Below are 12,306 nucleotides of genomic sequence, written 5' to 3' on the forward strand. Positions count from 1 at the left end.
GCCTTAGCTCTCCACCACTCCCTGTGAGGGTCACGCAGCTCCAGCAAATGAGGGCAGGGCCCATTCATTCATTTCCTGTGAACTCAATTAGCTGGGCAGGGAGGGCTCCCCAGCTGGCCACAGGTTTATTGCTGGCCTCCCTGTGTCCTAACATCTCCTTTGTCCCCTTTGATGTGTGGCTTTGTCCAGAAGGACAGGATGCAGGAGGTGGGGGAACACAGGAGCCCTCCAGAACAAGGCCTGAGGCGCTGTCAATCAGAGGGTGTGTAATTACCGCTCTGGAGGAATCTGACACTAACCTGATCCTCAAGAGCCTTCTCAACGCTGTCCCATGTCTATGACAAGCATTTTATAAGGCTCCCTCATTTTCCTGAAAGGAAATTTATAGGTAACAAAAGCGACCTATGCGCATCATTTCCAAACATAAGGCTCTGGCCACAATCCACAAGGAAAATAAAGGGAAAGCAATTTTTAATAAAGGGAGATTTCAACATGAAATTTCTGGAGCACATCCATCAAGGAGACGCACTGCAGCAGCCCGATGCCTGCACCTTGACACCGTTCCCTGGGAGGGTGACAGCTACAAATGTGGTGGGTGGGCGGGTGGCATTTGCAATTCAGATGCTTTGGGTGCCACTGCCATTAGGGATGGGATTTTCAGAAATAAGGACTCTTGGAAAAGTTCTGCATTCACTTATAATATTCCCTCCATTTTCTTACCGCATAACAATTCCTGGGAAATCCAGGATATATTAAAACCGCAAAAACTCTCAGTATTTGTATACAAAATAGACTCAGGTAACAGTAAACAAAATCCCCCACTTGATGAATAATCTGGGAGGAAATTCAGAAGCCACGTGGGATGCTGGGCAATTTGGGGACCAAATGGGCTCTCTGTGCCAAGCAGGCATCCAAGTCCTTGGTCCCTGCCCTGGGGAAGCCCCCCCCCCGCACGCCCCGGGGCCTTGTCGCGGCCAGAGCCGCCTTCGCCCACGCCAACCCCTAGGGGGCGCTGTGCCGCCTGAGAACCTGCAGGTGAGCGCGCCTTCCGCGATTTAATCCATCCCCAGGTGCCTGCCGCAGCCTGCCCGGCGCTTTCAGCTATTAGTTTTCAAAAAGCAGAGTTAATCATCCACCTATGAAATCTAGCCCCCCTGCCCTGTTGGCATCCGAGCTGGGCACAGACAAGGCAGAGCCCAGCCCTTCCTGGCGGGCTGGGCGTTTCCCGCCTGGGCTGCTCCTGCCTCCCTGCACCTACCTGCACCTCGATGCATTGATCCTCGATGAGTCAGAGAGGGCCTGCTGTGTGCGCTGGACAACACGGGGTGGCCCGATGGGGTCCCCGGGTGCTACCCCTGCCCCCAGTCGCAGGATGGCTTGGGAAGGCGAGGGAGGGCAGATCAGGGCCCGGTGAAGGGGAACAGATCCACCAGCGGGGCCGCGTGAGTCAGGCTTGGCACACAGCCTGGAGCGCGGTGAGGGCCCCAGAAGCATCTTTATCATGTTGATGTCGTTATATTCTCTGAGACGTAGGAGGGCACATCCCAGCCAAAAGAGATTCTGCTCGAATTAGGCTCTTGGGCTCTCCCACAGACCTTTCTGCAGTGACAGAAGCGCTCCTGTCTGCACCATCTAGCATGGTCCCCACGTCTACTGAACACTTGAACGTGCCTTCTGTGCTAGGGAAATTGAAATTTTAATTTGATTTCATTTTAATTAAAGTTAAGTAGCTCCCTGTGGCCAGCAGTCAAGCTGAGTCGCAGGGCTCTAGTCTTAACTCTTCAAGTCCCCGGGAGCCACAGTGGAACGTCATGTGCCCTCTGGACCCCTCGCAGGGCCTCTGGAGGTCTGGCAGAAGGGTCGGTGTGTCCACCCACCACGGTGGTCCTGCCCTTCACTTTGGCCTCCACAGCCATTCTAGTGCCCAGTGAAGCCAGGGTCCTGAGGAGACCAACAGAGGGAAGGGAACAGAATGTGTGGAGCTGGCGGCTGGGTGGCCACACCAAGGACTGAAACTGGGCCTTACCGAGCCCTGAGCAGCTGCTGGCCTGCAGGGTCAGCTCCAGCTCAACACCAAGGCTCCGAGGCCTCCGTGGAGGTTGGCGTGGGTCAGAACCAGCTGCGCTGGCCTGAACTGCATCCCCCACCAAACACATGGACAAGTCCTCAGCCCAGGGACCTGCAGAGTGACCTATTTGAACCATGGCCTTTGTGACCTTGCAGGATCAGGGTGGGCACTAAGGCAGTGGCCGGGGTCCCTATGAGAAAACGGAAATTCGGACACACACTGAAATGGCCACGTGAAGAGGAGGAGACAGGGAGAGGAGAGGGCCATGGGAAACGAGGCAGGGTCTGCAGTGAAGCAGCCACAAGCCAAGGACACCTGGGCCACCAGGCGCTGGAGGAGTCAGGATCAGATTCTCTCCAGAGCCAGCGTGGCCCGCGGACACTCGACTCTGCCCTCTGGCTTCCAAAGCTGTCAGAGAACGAATGACTTTTGCTTTGAGACTTCAGCTGGTGGCACTTTGTTTCTGCAGCCCCAGGAAAGCCAGAGTGGACCAGAGGGCGTTGGCTGGACTAAGACAGGACCTCGCCCCAGCCTCACAGCCCTGTGTGGAAGGTGGAGGCTCACAGCAGCTTCCCTTTCCTAGAGGCCACTTCCTCTTCCTCCCACCAGGTTTGTGGGCAGCACTGGTCACACCCTCACTGCATGTGGCAACACTGGGGTACAGAGAAGGACACTGAGGCCCAGACAGGGTGGGTCTCAGCCAAGCTTGCAAGGCAGCCCCAGGCCGAGCGGAGTTCTCTGGACCCCTGCTGCTGCCTCCCTTGCTTGGGGTCTGAGGAGGGCTCGGTCCCCAGAGTTTCAAGACGCTTAGGAGGAAGATGTGTGTCGGGAACATGGCCAACCTGGGTCTCCTGAGGATGCCCCGGGCCAGCCTGGGCCCTGCGAGGGCTGTGGGACCCCAGCTGAGACCAGATGGCCACGGGGTAGGGGGGTGGCTGGGGTCCTGGGAGGCCCCCCGCTGCTTGAGGAGTGTGGGCTCCTTGGGCAGATGGGGAGCTCTGCCCTCACATCAATGGGCTGGAGGGGAGGCAGTGGCGGACGGGGCAGCTGGACAGAAGGAAGAAGAGAGCCGTGTGTGCGGGGTGGGCACTGTGTGCACTTGAGGGGAAGGAAGTGTGCAGGGCACAAAGGCCGGAGAGGAGCCAAGCAAAGAGAAGGCTGCCATTGTGAGCACAGAGGCAGCTGCACCGGGGCGCCCAGGGACGGTTCAGTCCTCTCTTCTGTGTGTGTGCAGAAGGGCCGAAGAGAAAGGAGGAAGGCTGAGAGGGGGAGTGGGGGTGGAGAGAAACAGAGAGGAGAAAGGAGCATAGAACACATGGGGCAGGGGCTGCCGGCCCCACCAGGAGCATGCGCACATATCCACCCACCCTACAAAGACTTACTGAGCACCTACTACAGGCCAGCACTCTTCTGGCCACAGGAGCACAGGTGGAAATGGACACAGTCTCTCCTTCCATGGAGCCGGAATTTTAAATGCAAAACAGTCAAAAAGATGAATAGGTACAATATAAAATCAGTTCTGGGAAGAGCCAGGGGGGCGGTCAACAGAAGCAAGAACCCGGGTAGGGAGCATGGGAGGTGTCAAGATGTCATTTATCATGGGAGAACGGACAATAAACAAATCCACAAATGTGTTCAGGTGGGGTCAAGGGCTCTGAAGGGAAAGAAAGCAAATAGGAGACAGAGGGGGGCAAGAGGTACAGAGGCGGTGTGAGGACAGTGTCACAAACAGCAGAGGAAGACACCTGAGCTCTCACACCCTGAAGCCAGCACAGCACGCGCCTGCCTTCAGGTGCAGTAGATGCCGGTGCCCTGTGTGTGTGTGTGTGTGTGTGTAGGGTGGGTGGTGGCTGGTGCACCAGCTTCACCAATGTCCCAACATCCCGCAGGGGCAGGTGTCAGGGTGCAGAGGCTATGCAGTGAGGGTGGCCACCCTGGCTGCTGGCCAAGTCCAGGTCCTCAGCTGACCTCCCCCAACTCCAGCTCTGTGGGAGGAGAAGAGTGAAAATAATTGGGTGCTCAGGGCCAAATCTGAAAACAGGCTCCAACTGGCAAAGCCCAGGCTTGTAATGAGGGATGTGCTCCCCTCGCTCCCCAGGAACATTCTAGAACACATGGGGGAGGGGCCGAGGTCAGCACTAGCCACAGAAGCCGGGACGGGAAACCACCTGGGAGCCGGCGGCTCAGATGGTAACACGGCGCCCCCCGGAGGGGTAACTGGGTTCTCCGGCCTAATTTGCCAGAAAGTACCAGAAAATGAGTTTTTCCTCCAGCCTGAGATGGGCAGCCCAGCAGGCCCGTCCTCCTCATCCTTCCCTCCACTCGGGGATCCCGGGCCCGGGGAGAACCGGCTCCACGGGCTGAGCCGGGGACAGGCAGCTAAGCTAATGCGCTCACTCAGGCGCTCTCCACGGTGATTGGCTCAGAGGCTGGCACGTGACTGGAGCTGGTCCAATCAGAATCTCACAACTTCTGCAATCTGGGGAAAGACACGTCTTGCTCCTGCAGGATGTGATTGAAGGGGCCGGGGCCGGTGCCAGCCACTGTCTCCAGACCTAGGCTCCTCCTGGACACACCGGCCTCGAGCTTGGCAAGGAAGGCCTTGGGCCTTACTATGAAGTCACGACACTTCTTTCTCCGCAGTGCAGGGGATTGCACAGAGGGCCTCAAGCATGCTACGCACGTGCTCTACCACCAAGTAACATCCCCAGCCCAAATCACCACGCACTTGAACCACGGGTCCAGATTCTGCCCGAAGCACCTAAATCTCTTTAGTTGAGGGAGGAAAAAAAAAGAAAAGAAAAGAGAAATTCCATAGCTTGTCCAAACAGTCGCAGTTGAGGTTTCTGTCGCTTGATCTGAAGCGATTTACTGGTCACTAGAGGTGGGGCTCGTTGCCACGTTTCGTTCCCCATGTGCAATTATTGTGACGTTTACTAAACACGGCCGAGGCCGTCTGTGTGATGCTGGGGTACTTGTGTGAATCGTCATTGTCACCACGACACTTCTCAAGTGCTTACCACATGCCAGTCACTGTCTTAAGAATTCACAAAACCTTCTGAGCCAAGTAACATCATCTGTGATTGAGGTAACCAAGACGTGGAAGCTAAATAACGCATCCAAGTTTATAGAGCCCGAAGTGGCAGAGTTCAGACCTGAACCGGAGCCAAATGCCTGCTCTCAACCACTCTGCAAAGAACAGGGAGGTATCCACACCCTGAGAATCCTGCAGGACCTCGATTTGAGGACCTACTCGTGAGAACAGTCAGGGCAGCAGGTGGTCACCTGATGAAATGTGATGAGGGGTGACTACATACATTCTGTAAAACCGGAGGATGTCATTTATCCTTCCAAGATTCAAGTCACTGAAGTTACAGGAAGCCACATCCAGAAAGATCCATTAACAAATTGATATTTATCCTGCTTAAACTTAGCAACCCTCACTTCATCCCGTGTCAATCTCTACTGCAAACACGGGAAACATGAAGCAAGATGATTGCAAGATGAAATTGCTCATCTTTTAAAAGATGCAGGGTTTTGTGAAATTAATTAAAGTGATGCCGGAGGACAGCTTGAAACACAAGTAAATCCACTGACAAATAATAATCTGGCCTGGGAGATAAGTGAAGAGGAGACTATTGAGAGGGGTGATGAGGTAATAAGCTCTCCACTGGGGAAAATTCAAATGTCAAAGGATTAAGAGAAGCCCCAGAAAGATGGATCAGACCCTCAAACACTCTGGCAAAGGTGACCTTCTTTGAATCCACTGTGAAAACGGAAGGCGGAGTAAAGGATGTCACTGTGCTACCATTTAAATTTGTTGGACTAATTACACTCCTCCCAATAGACACTTCACCAACTCATTTCCTTAAACAACCATCCCAGGGTGTGGTGGTGCACACCCGCAATCCCAGCAACTGAGGAGGCTGAGGCAGGAGGATCATAAGTTTGAGACCAGCCACAGGAAGTTACCAAGGTCCTAAGCAACTTAGCGCCCTTTCCCAAAATAAAAAATAAGGCTGGGCACCATAGTGCATGCCTGTCATCCCAGTAGCTTGGGAGGCTGAGGCAGGAGGATTGGGTGTTCAAAGCCAGCCTCAGCAACGGTGAGGCACTAAGAAACTCAGTGAGACCCCGTCTCTAGATAAAATACAAAAAAGGGCTGGGGATGTGGCTCAGTGGTCAAGTGCCCCTGAGTACAATCCCCAGTACAACCCTCCCCCCCCCCAAAAAAATCCCATTAGTTATAATTAGAGCCCAGCCTCTGTATTATAAGATATAACAAAGTTATTTTCAAAGTTTTGTTGTTTCATTTCTTAAAATAAAACACCTAGGGGCTGCAGTTGTGGCTCAGTGATAGAGCACTTGTCTCGTACGTGTGAGGCCCTGGGTTCGATTCCCAGCACCACATATAAATAAGCAAATAAAATAAAGCTCCATCAACAACATTACTATGGTTCAGGCTTCATTTTCCCTCAGTATCCATTTCATTTTTCTCTCAAAGTAAATGAAGTTTCAGCGGGGCAAATGCCCACCCAGAGTGAGGACTGTTTCCCAGATGCCTTTGCAGCCACATGTGCCCATGTGACTGGCTTCTCACCAATGGGAAAGAAGGAATCTGAGTCTTGGACCTATAGACCAAGCTGGGTCCACCAGAGCAGCAAGGATTTTAAATTGAGATATCATCTTAAATCCTACTCAATCAATCCCGAGGCACCTGCAGAGATGTACAGTTTAATATGGATCAAGACCCTGCAGGGACAATTGACCTTCTGTCCTTGGGGATTAAAATCTTACTATATAACTAAATGTGTACCATGAATCACATTGAAGGGATTCTGAATTCGTTACAATTTGTTCTTGTCATTTTCTCAATCGACAGTGTAACTTAGTATCATACAATTAAAATGTTTTTACCTTAAACAGCAACATAAAACTCAAATCTGAGCTTCTTAGTGCCAGGGTAAAGAGGAAAAATATACAGGAAGCTCTTGCTTATTAGTAATCAGGAGCACACCCGTTCAAAGTGAACAGGCGTTTTCAGGTTCTGAGTTCTAACATCTATAGAATTGCCCCCATACACGGGGACATTCTAAATAAAATGAATACTCTGTAACACTGCCATTGAAAATTCCGATTGTTCCATGGGGGTGGCTATTATTCATATTTGACATGTTCCTGTCTTCACTGAGGATATAATAATTAGGTAGAGCTGGGTAGCCAGGTGCAGGGGCGCACACCTGTAATCCCAGAGACTTGGGAGGCTGAGGCAGAGGATGACAAGTTCAAGACCAGGCGCAGCAACTTAGTGAGATACCCTGTTTCAAAATAAAAAAATAAAAAGGGCCAGGGGTGAGGCTCAGTGGTAGAGCGCCCCTGGGTCCCATTCCCAGGACCACACAGGTACCCACAAAGTACAGCTGGGCCAAGTCAGTCCTCTGGGAGGCAGATTCTTGGTGATTTGTGTAAGTTCAAGGATGAAGTTTGCAGCATCAGCTTTGAAGAATGTTTATTCCGGAGGTCGCTCCTTTTCTTGGGTCACCTGGGTGATTTTGACCCCTAGCCTTTAGCTCCCCCTGGCATCAGCCCCCAAATGCCACGAGAAAAGCGAGCTTCCTTTCAATGGGCCAGATCCCGCGTCTGCACCACGCCCCGGTCTCCATCCTGATCGCAGCACAAGCACCTCACGTTGTAACTCTGGACAAATCCCTTTCTGGGCTGCAGCCGTCCTGGTCTGCACGTGAGGGGCTCAGAGAACACTTTTAGGGTCTTTACTGTTCTTTTGGCATCCACAAAGCTAACAGTCTCACACGCCTTGTGCAGCCAGGGGTCATGAAAGGGGGCCGTGGGCCACACCTGTCCCCGTTTTCCTTGGCTCACAGCATGCATTTTTAAAACACTGAGTTTTGCCAACATTTTTTTTTTTTTTTAAATCAGGAGATTTTAGCTAAAAATTCAATGTAAAATATTTGCAGTTCAGTGACTCTGCACAGAAATAGCTATGATTTCTGGACCTGAGTGGCAGATGCCTCCTTTCGTAAGGGCCTGAGGCCCTGCGGTAGCCCACCTACCTGCCTCCACCAGCAAGGCCAGGCCCCTCATTATCTGAAGGGGTAGCTCAGGTGACCTTGGCCATGCACAGCCTTCTGCAGAGACCCAGAAACCAAAGGGGTCATGCTCACACACCGGCACCCATGATGCACGGCTGAGGAGGGAGCGGGCCTTCCTGGTTTGCAGCTGGCCCCACTTTCTAGGTGATTCTGGTGGCTGGCTGAGTGTGCAGGAAACGACCCCAGCTTCCTGGCGGCTCCACTGCCCGACAGCCCACACTGTGGATCAGAAGACGCTGCCCCACCTCAGGCTGTCCTTCCCTCCCGTCCCTCCCACCCAAACCAACCTCTAGCCACTTGGATGCAGCTCTCCCCGGTTGCAACATTTGGGCCACAACATCTGGTTTCACAGCTGCCTTGGCCCTTGGCCCATGGTGGGGCGTATTTATTTATTTTTTAAAGCAAGCGAAATTAATTGAGTTTGGAGGATTTTGCAACGGGGCTGGAGTGAGAGGCTGTGCTTAAGAACACCCCTATCTCGGCAGCTGGCCCAGCAGAGGCGCCTCTGGAACTCACAGTCCCTCCAGCAAGATAAACAGGATCCTGGTGGTGGCCCGGGGCACTCTGCCCTGCTGAAAGGGGGGCCCTCCCTGGGTAGCTGTGGATGAAAGGCCCAGCACCAGGGTAACCTGAGCCATCCGGGTCGCCCCCACACAGAACCCCAGATCCTATATCTCTTCAAATCTCGCCCATGTCAAACTGTCCCCCCACCCCATGGCTTTAAATAGCAGAAAACAAACTTTTGCCTGGGACTCTGTGGTCTCCCCGGAATACAATATTTTAAACGGATTTTTTTTTCCCGACCCCAGGGCCTTGTGCATGCGAGGTGACCACTCTACCAACTGAGCTCTGTCCGCAGCCGGGTTTTTTTTTAAGAACTCAACTTTTTTGAAAAGGTCCCTTTATCCCTACTACTGACAAGTCTGCACGTTTCTGATTTCTACACACAGAAATAAAGGCACAACTTTGAAATGGAAGGAAAGCGGTCGGGTGTGCGACCCGGGATGGACCCCCGGGACGGACCTCCGTGCCCGCGCTCACCTGTCCGGTAGCCCGTGCTGTTGAGGTACACGGCGAAGGTGCGGCCCTCGTGCTGCGCCTGCCAGGAGGGCGAGGAGCAGTTCTCGTTGTTGGTGTAGGTGTTGTGGTTGTGCACGTACTTGCCCGTGAGGATGGAGGAGCGCGACGGGCAGCACATGGGCGTCGTCACGAAGGCGTTGACGAAGTGCGCGCCGCCCTGCTCCATGAGGCGCCGGGTCTTGTTCATCACCTGCATGGAGCCTGCAAAGGGCACAGAGAGACCTCTGGGGGCCGGCCACCCCGCCCCATGCTCGAAGGGCACCACAGGGAATCCACAGGGGCAGGGGGCATGGTCCGGCCCAGTCGGGAAATATCCTGGGTCCAGCTGGGCGCGGGGCGCACCTGTGATCCCAGCTACTCTGGAGGCTGAGGCAGGAGGACCCCAGGTGCCCCGCCAGCGTGGGCAGCTTAGCAAGACCCTGCCTCAAAATAAAAAGTTGGGGGGTGTAGCTCAGTGGTGGAGCTTGCTCGCCTGTGCAAGGCCCGGGGTTCACCCCAGGACTGCAAATGAACAAGCGCACCAAAGTCTCCGGCCCCCACACCTACCAGACGTTCACGTCGGGCTAAGTGGAAACCTGTTTTAAAGATCTCAGAATCGCAATGTTTTACATATGAGCTTTTTTTTTGGTGGTTGTTTTTCAGGGTATTGATCTATACTGACTCTATTTTTTTGAAAGCAACCACCATGTAAACAGGGGAAAGATGGTATTTTGCTTGGCTTGGAATTTCCCCAAGAATCGTTCACACTTATTGAAATCCCGTCCTGCCAACCCTTGGCCAAACTCCCTGAGTATGTCTCCGCCAAAATGCTCAGCAGTAGTGGCGCTGACTCCTCCTTGGTCCACTTGGAACTCACCCTCCTTCTCTGCCCAGATCTAACCCATCTGTCCGGCTACACCTCCTCTGGAGCCTCCTGCCCACGCAGCCTTCTGTCCTCTGAGCGCTCATCCAGAGCACGTGTTGCCAGGACCTGTCACATACCCCGGGCAGTGGATGCCCCCGTGCCTACTCCTGAATCTCCACGAGGCTGGAAGCAGAGTTAGGTACTCAGGAAGGAAGGGGATGAATGTGGGCAAAAGCCATTGCTCTGCCCATGGCTGGGTCCCCAGCACAGCCACTGTCGGGGCACACAGCAGGTGCTCAACAGCTGCATGATGAGGGGACCCTATGGCTACACCCACTGAGCAGACCTGGAGGGAACAGTCTGCACAAATCCCCTTTCTCCCTCCTATGGCCACCCGTGGGTTCTCCCCTTTCCTTGTAGCTCTTAGGGTCTATGGTGGGTTGAACGGTGGCCCCCCAAAGGACCAGGTCAAACCTAACTCCTGGAATCTATGTGATCTCATTTGGAAAAAGTCCTAGACCCGGAGGAGAGCGATGTGGCTCCCCCAGGCGGGTGCCAAGTGCAACCCAGGTGTCCACGTAGGAGACAGAAGCTGAAGTCACAGACACTGGGCAGGCTCTGACGGGGGAGGACCCCCCATCCCCACCCCCCCACCCCCGCCCCCGAGCCTGGAGGCCCGGCCCTGCTCACAGGTTCGTTTTGGACTTGGGGCCCTGGGGGCTGGGGACAGTGAACGTTGCTGCTCTAAGTGCCGGCCACTCCTCAGGACAGCGTTGGAGCCAGCAGGGTCTATCTGGCTTGGAGCCTCCGGCCCTAGGGAGAGCGTGAACCCAGCACCTTCTTAGAGATGGGACAACAGGTGTGGGGCCTCCCTCAGGGCTTGAGTGGGAGGAGATTTAGACCTCTTTGCCCCATCTCTCTGCCAGATGGGGGAGGAACAGAGCCAGGCCTCCCCCAGGCCAACAGATAATACCGCTGCTCTCCAGAGCTCGGCCTGCCACTCGGTTTGCCACTGCACTCAGATGGCCCAGATCCCTTCCTGTGGCCTGGAAGACCCCTCGTGACCCCACCTGCCTTCCTCTTTCTCTGACCCCCCTCTTGTTCACCTTGGTTCGCCTACATTGGCCACCTGGACATTTCTTAAGTGCTGCAGGCTCGATCCTGCCCCAGGATCTTTGCACTGGCTGTCACCTCTGTTCAGGGTTCTCTTTCCAAGACTCGGCTTCAGTTGGCCAAGCCCATCATTCAGGTCTCAAACTATTGGTGCCCTCCAGCTCTGACTGGTGGGCAATTATAGGGTCTGCTCTAGGTGTGGAGCCTCCGCCTGCAGGGGCTGGAGGAGTGGGTTCCACGAGAGCCGCCTTAGCGCCTGGTGCTACTCAGCAGCCTGAAGTGGGGCTGAGGCTGGCGAGGCCCAGGGCTCTGCCCTACCCCAGCCGGGAGGCTTCATTTGCTTGTGCTGAGCAGCACCAGCCGGTTACAGGAGCCTGGTGAAGCCACTCCTCCTGCCCCTCGGGGTGGGGGGGACTTCACTTCTGGCAGAAATCCTAGTGCCCGTCAGTCACAGCTGGGGCCCCTTGGGATCTCCTGGGAGGACCTGTGGCCCCAAGACAGACGTTCTTTCCTTACAGTCAAGCACCCTACTTTCACGTATTAATCTGTTCGCCTTATTTGTTGCCTGGAAAGAGCTAGAACATCAGTGCCAGGGTCATCGCCTATTCCACAGCTCTGGCCCCCAGCTGGAGCTTGCTGGGAGCTCAGTAGCTACTCGGTGAATATTTCTTGGGTGCACGGATTTTGTGCACCTGGTTCACAACCTCAGGAAAAAGGATGGAGCGGCTGGCAGTGGGCGCCCAGCCTCTCACCCCCCGGAGACCACACGGGGACAGAAGATGGTCCCACCACCCACCAGACCCTCCTGCGGAGACGCTGGGGAGGCCCCCCTGAAGGCCCCCAGGGAGGTGGCACTGGGTGCAGCCCTGGTGGAGGCCCCCACGCGGTGGGCCCCTTGCTTATTTTAATGGACTCGGAAGCCTGGTCCACTGGCTCCGTCCCCTTCGCGCCCGGCGGGTGGCCCCTGAAGTGCCCCTTCCCCACACTCCCCCTGCCCGAGCCAGTGCCCGAGCGACCCTGGTATCTGCACCTCAGAAGTGCCCCATGCTGGGCCTCGCCCAGGGACATCATCTGCTTTACTCAAAGTGCCA

The 12,306-nt window shown here is 54.7% G+C and overlaps 1 protein-coding gene across 2 annotated transcripts in view; it reads right to left on the bottom strand.

The window, feature by feature from the left end:
* Positions 1-9,486, bottom strand: part of Sulf2 (sulfatase 2) — a 48,889-nt gene extending 39,403 nt beyond the window's left edge. For both annotated transcript variants that reach the window (XM_048810822.1, XM_015479339.2), the window contains exon 1: positions 9,220-9,486. In XM_048810822.1, coding sequence (XP_048666779.1) covers positions 9,220-9,454 — 235 coding nt within the window. In that variant the 5' untranslated portion in view covers positions 9,455-9,486. The remainder of the gene's footprint in view (positions 1-9,219) is intronic.
* Positions 9,487-12,306: the final 2,820 nt, after the last annotated feature.

The sequence above is a fragment of the Marmota marmota genome, unplaced genomic scaffold (genome assembly GCF_001458135.2).
Source record: "Marmota marmota marmota unplaced genomic scaffold, marMar, whole genome shotgun sequence".
In the NCBI taxonomy this organism is placed as follows: domain Eukaryota; kingdom Metazoa; phylum Chordata; class Mammalia; order Rodentia; family Sciuridae; genus Marmota; species Marmota marmota.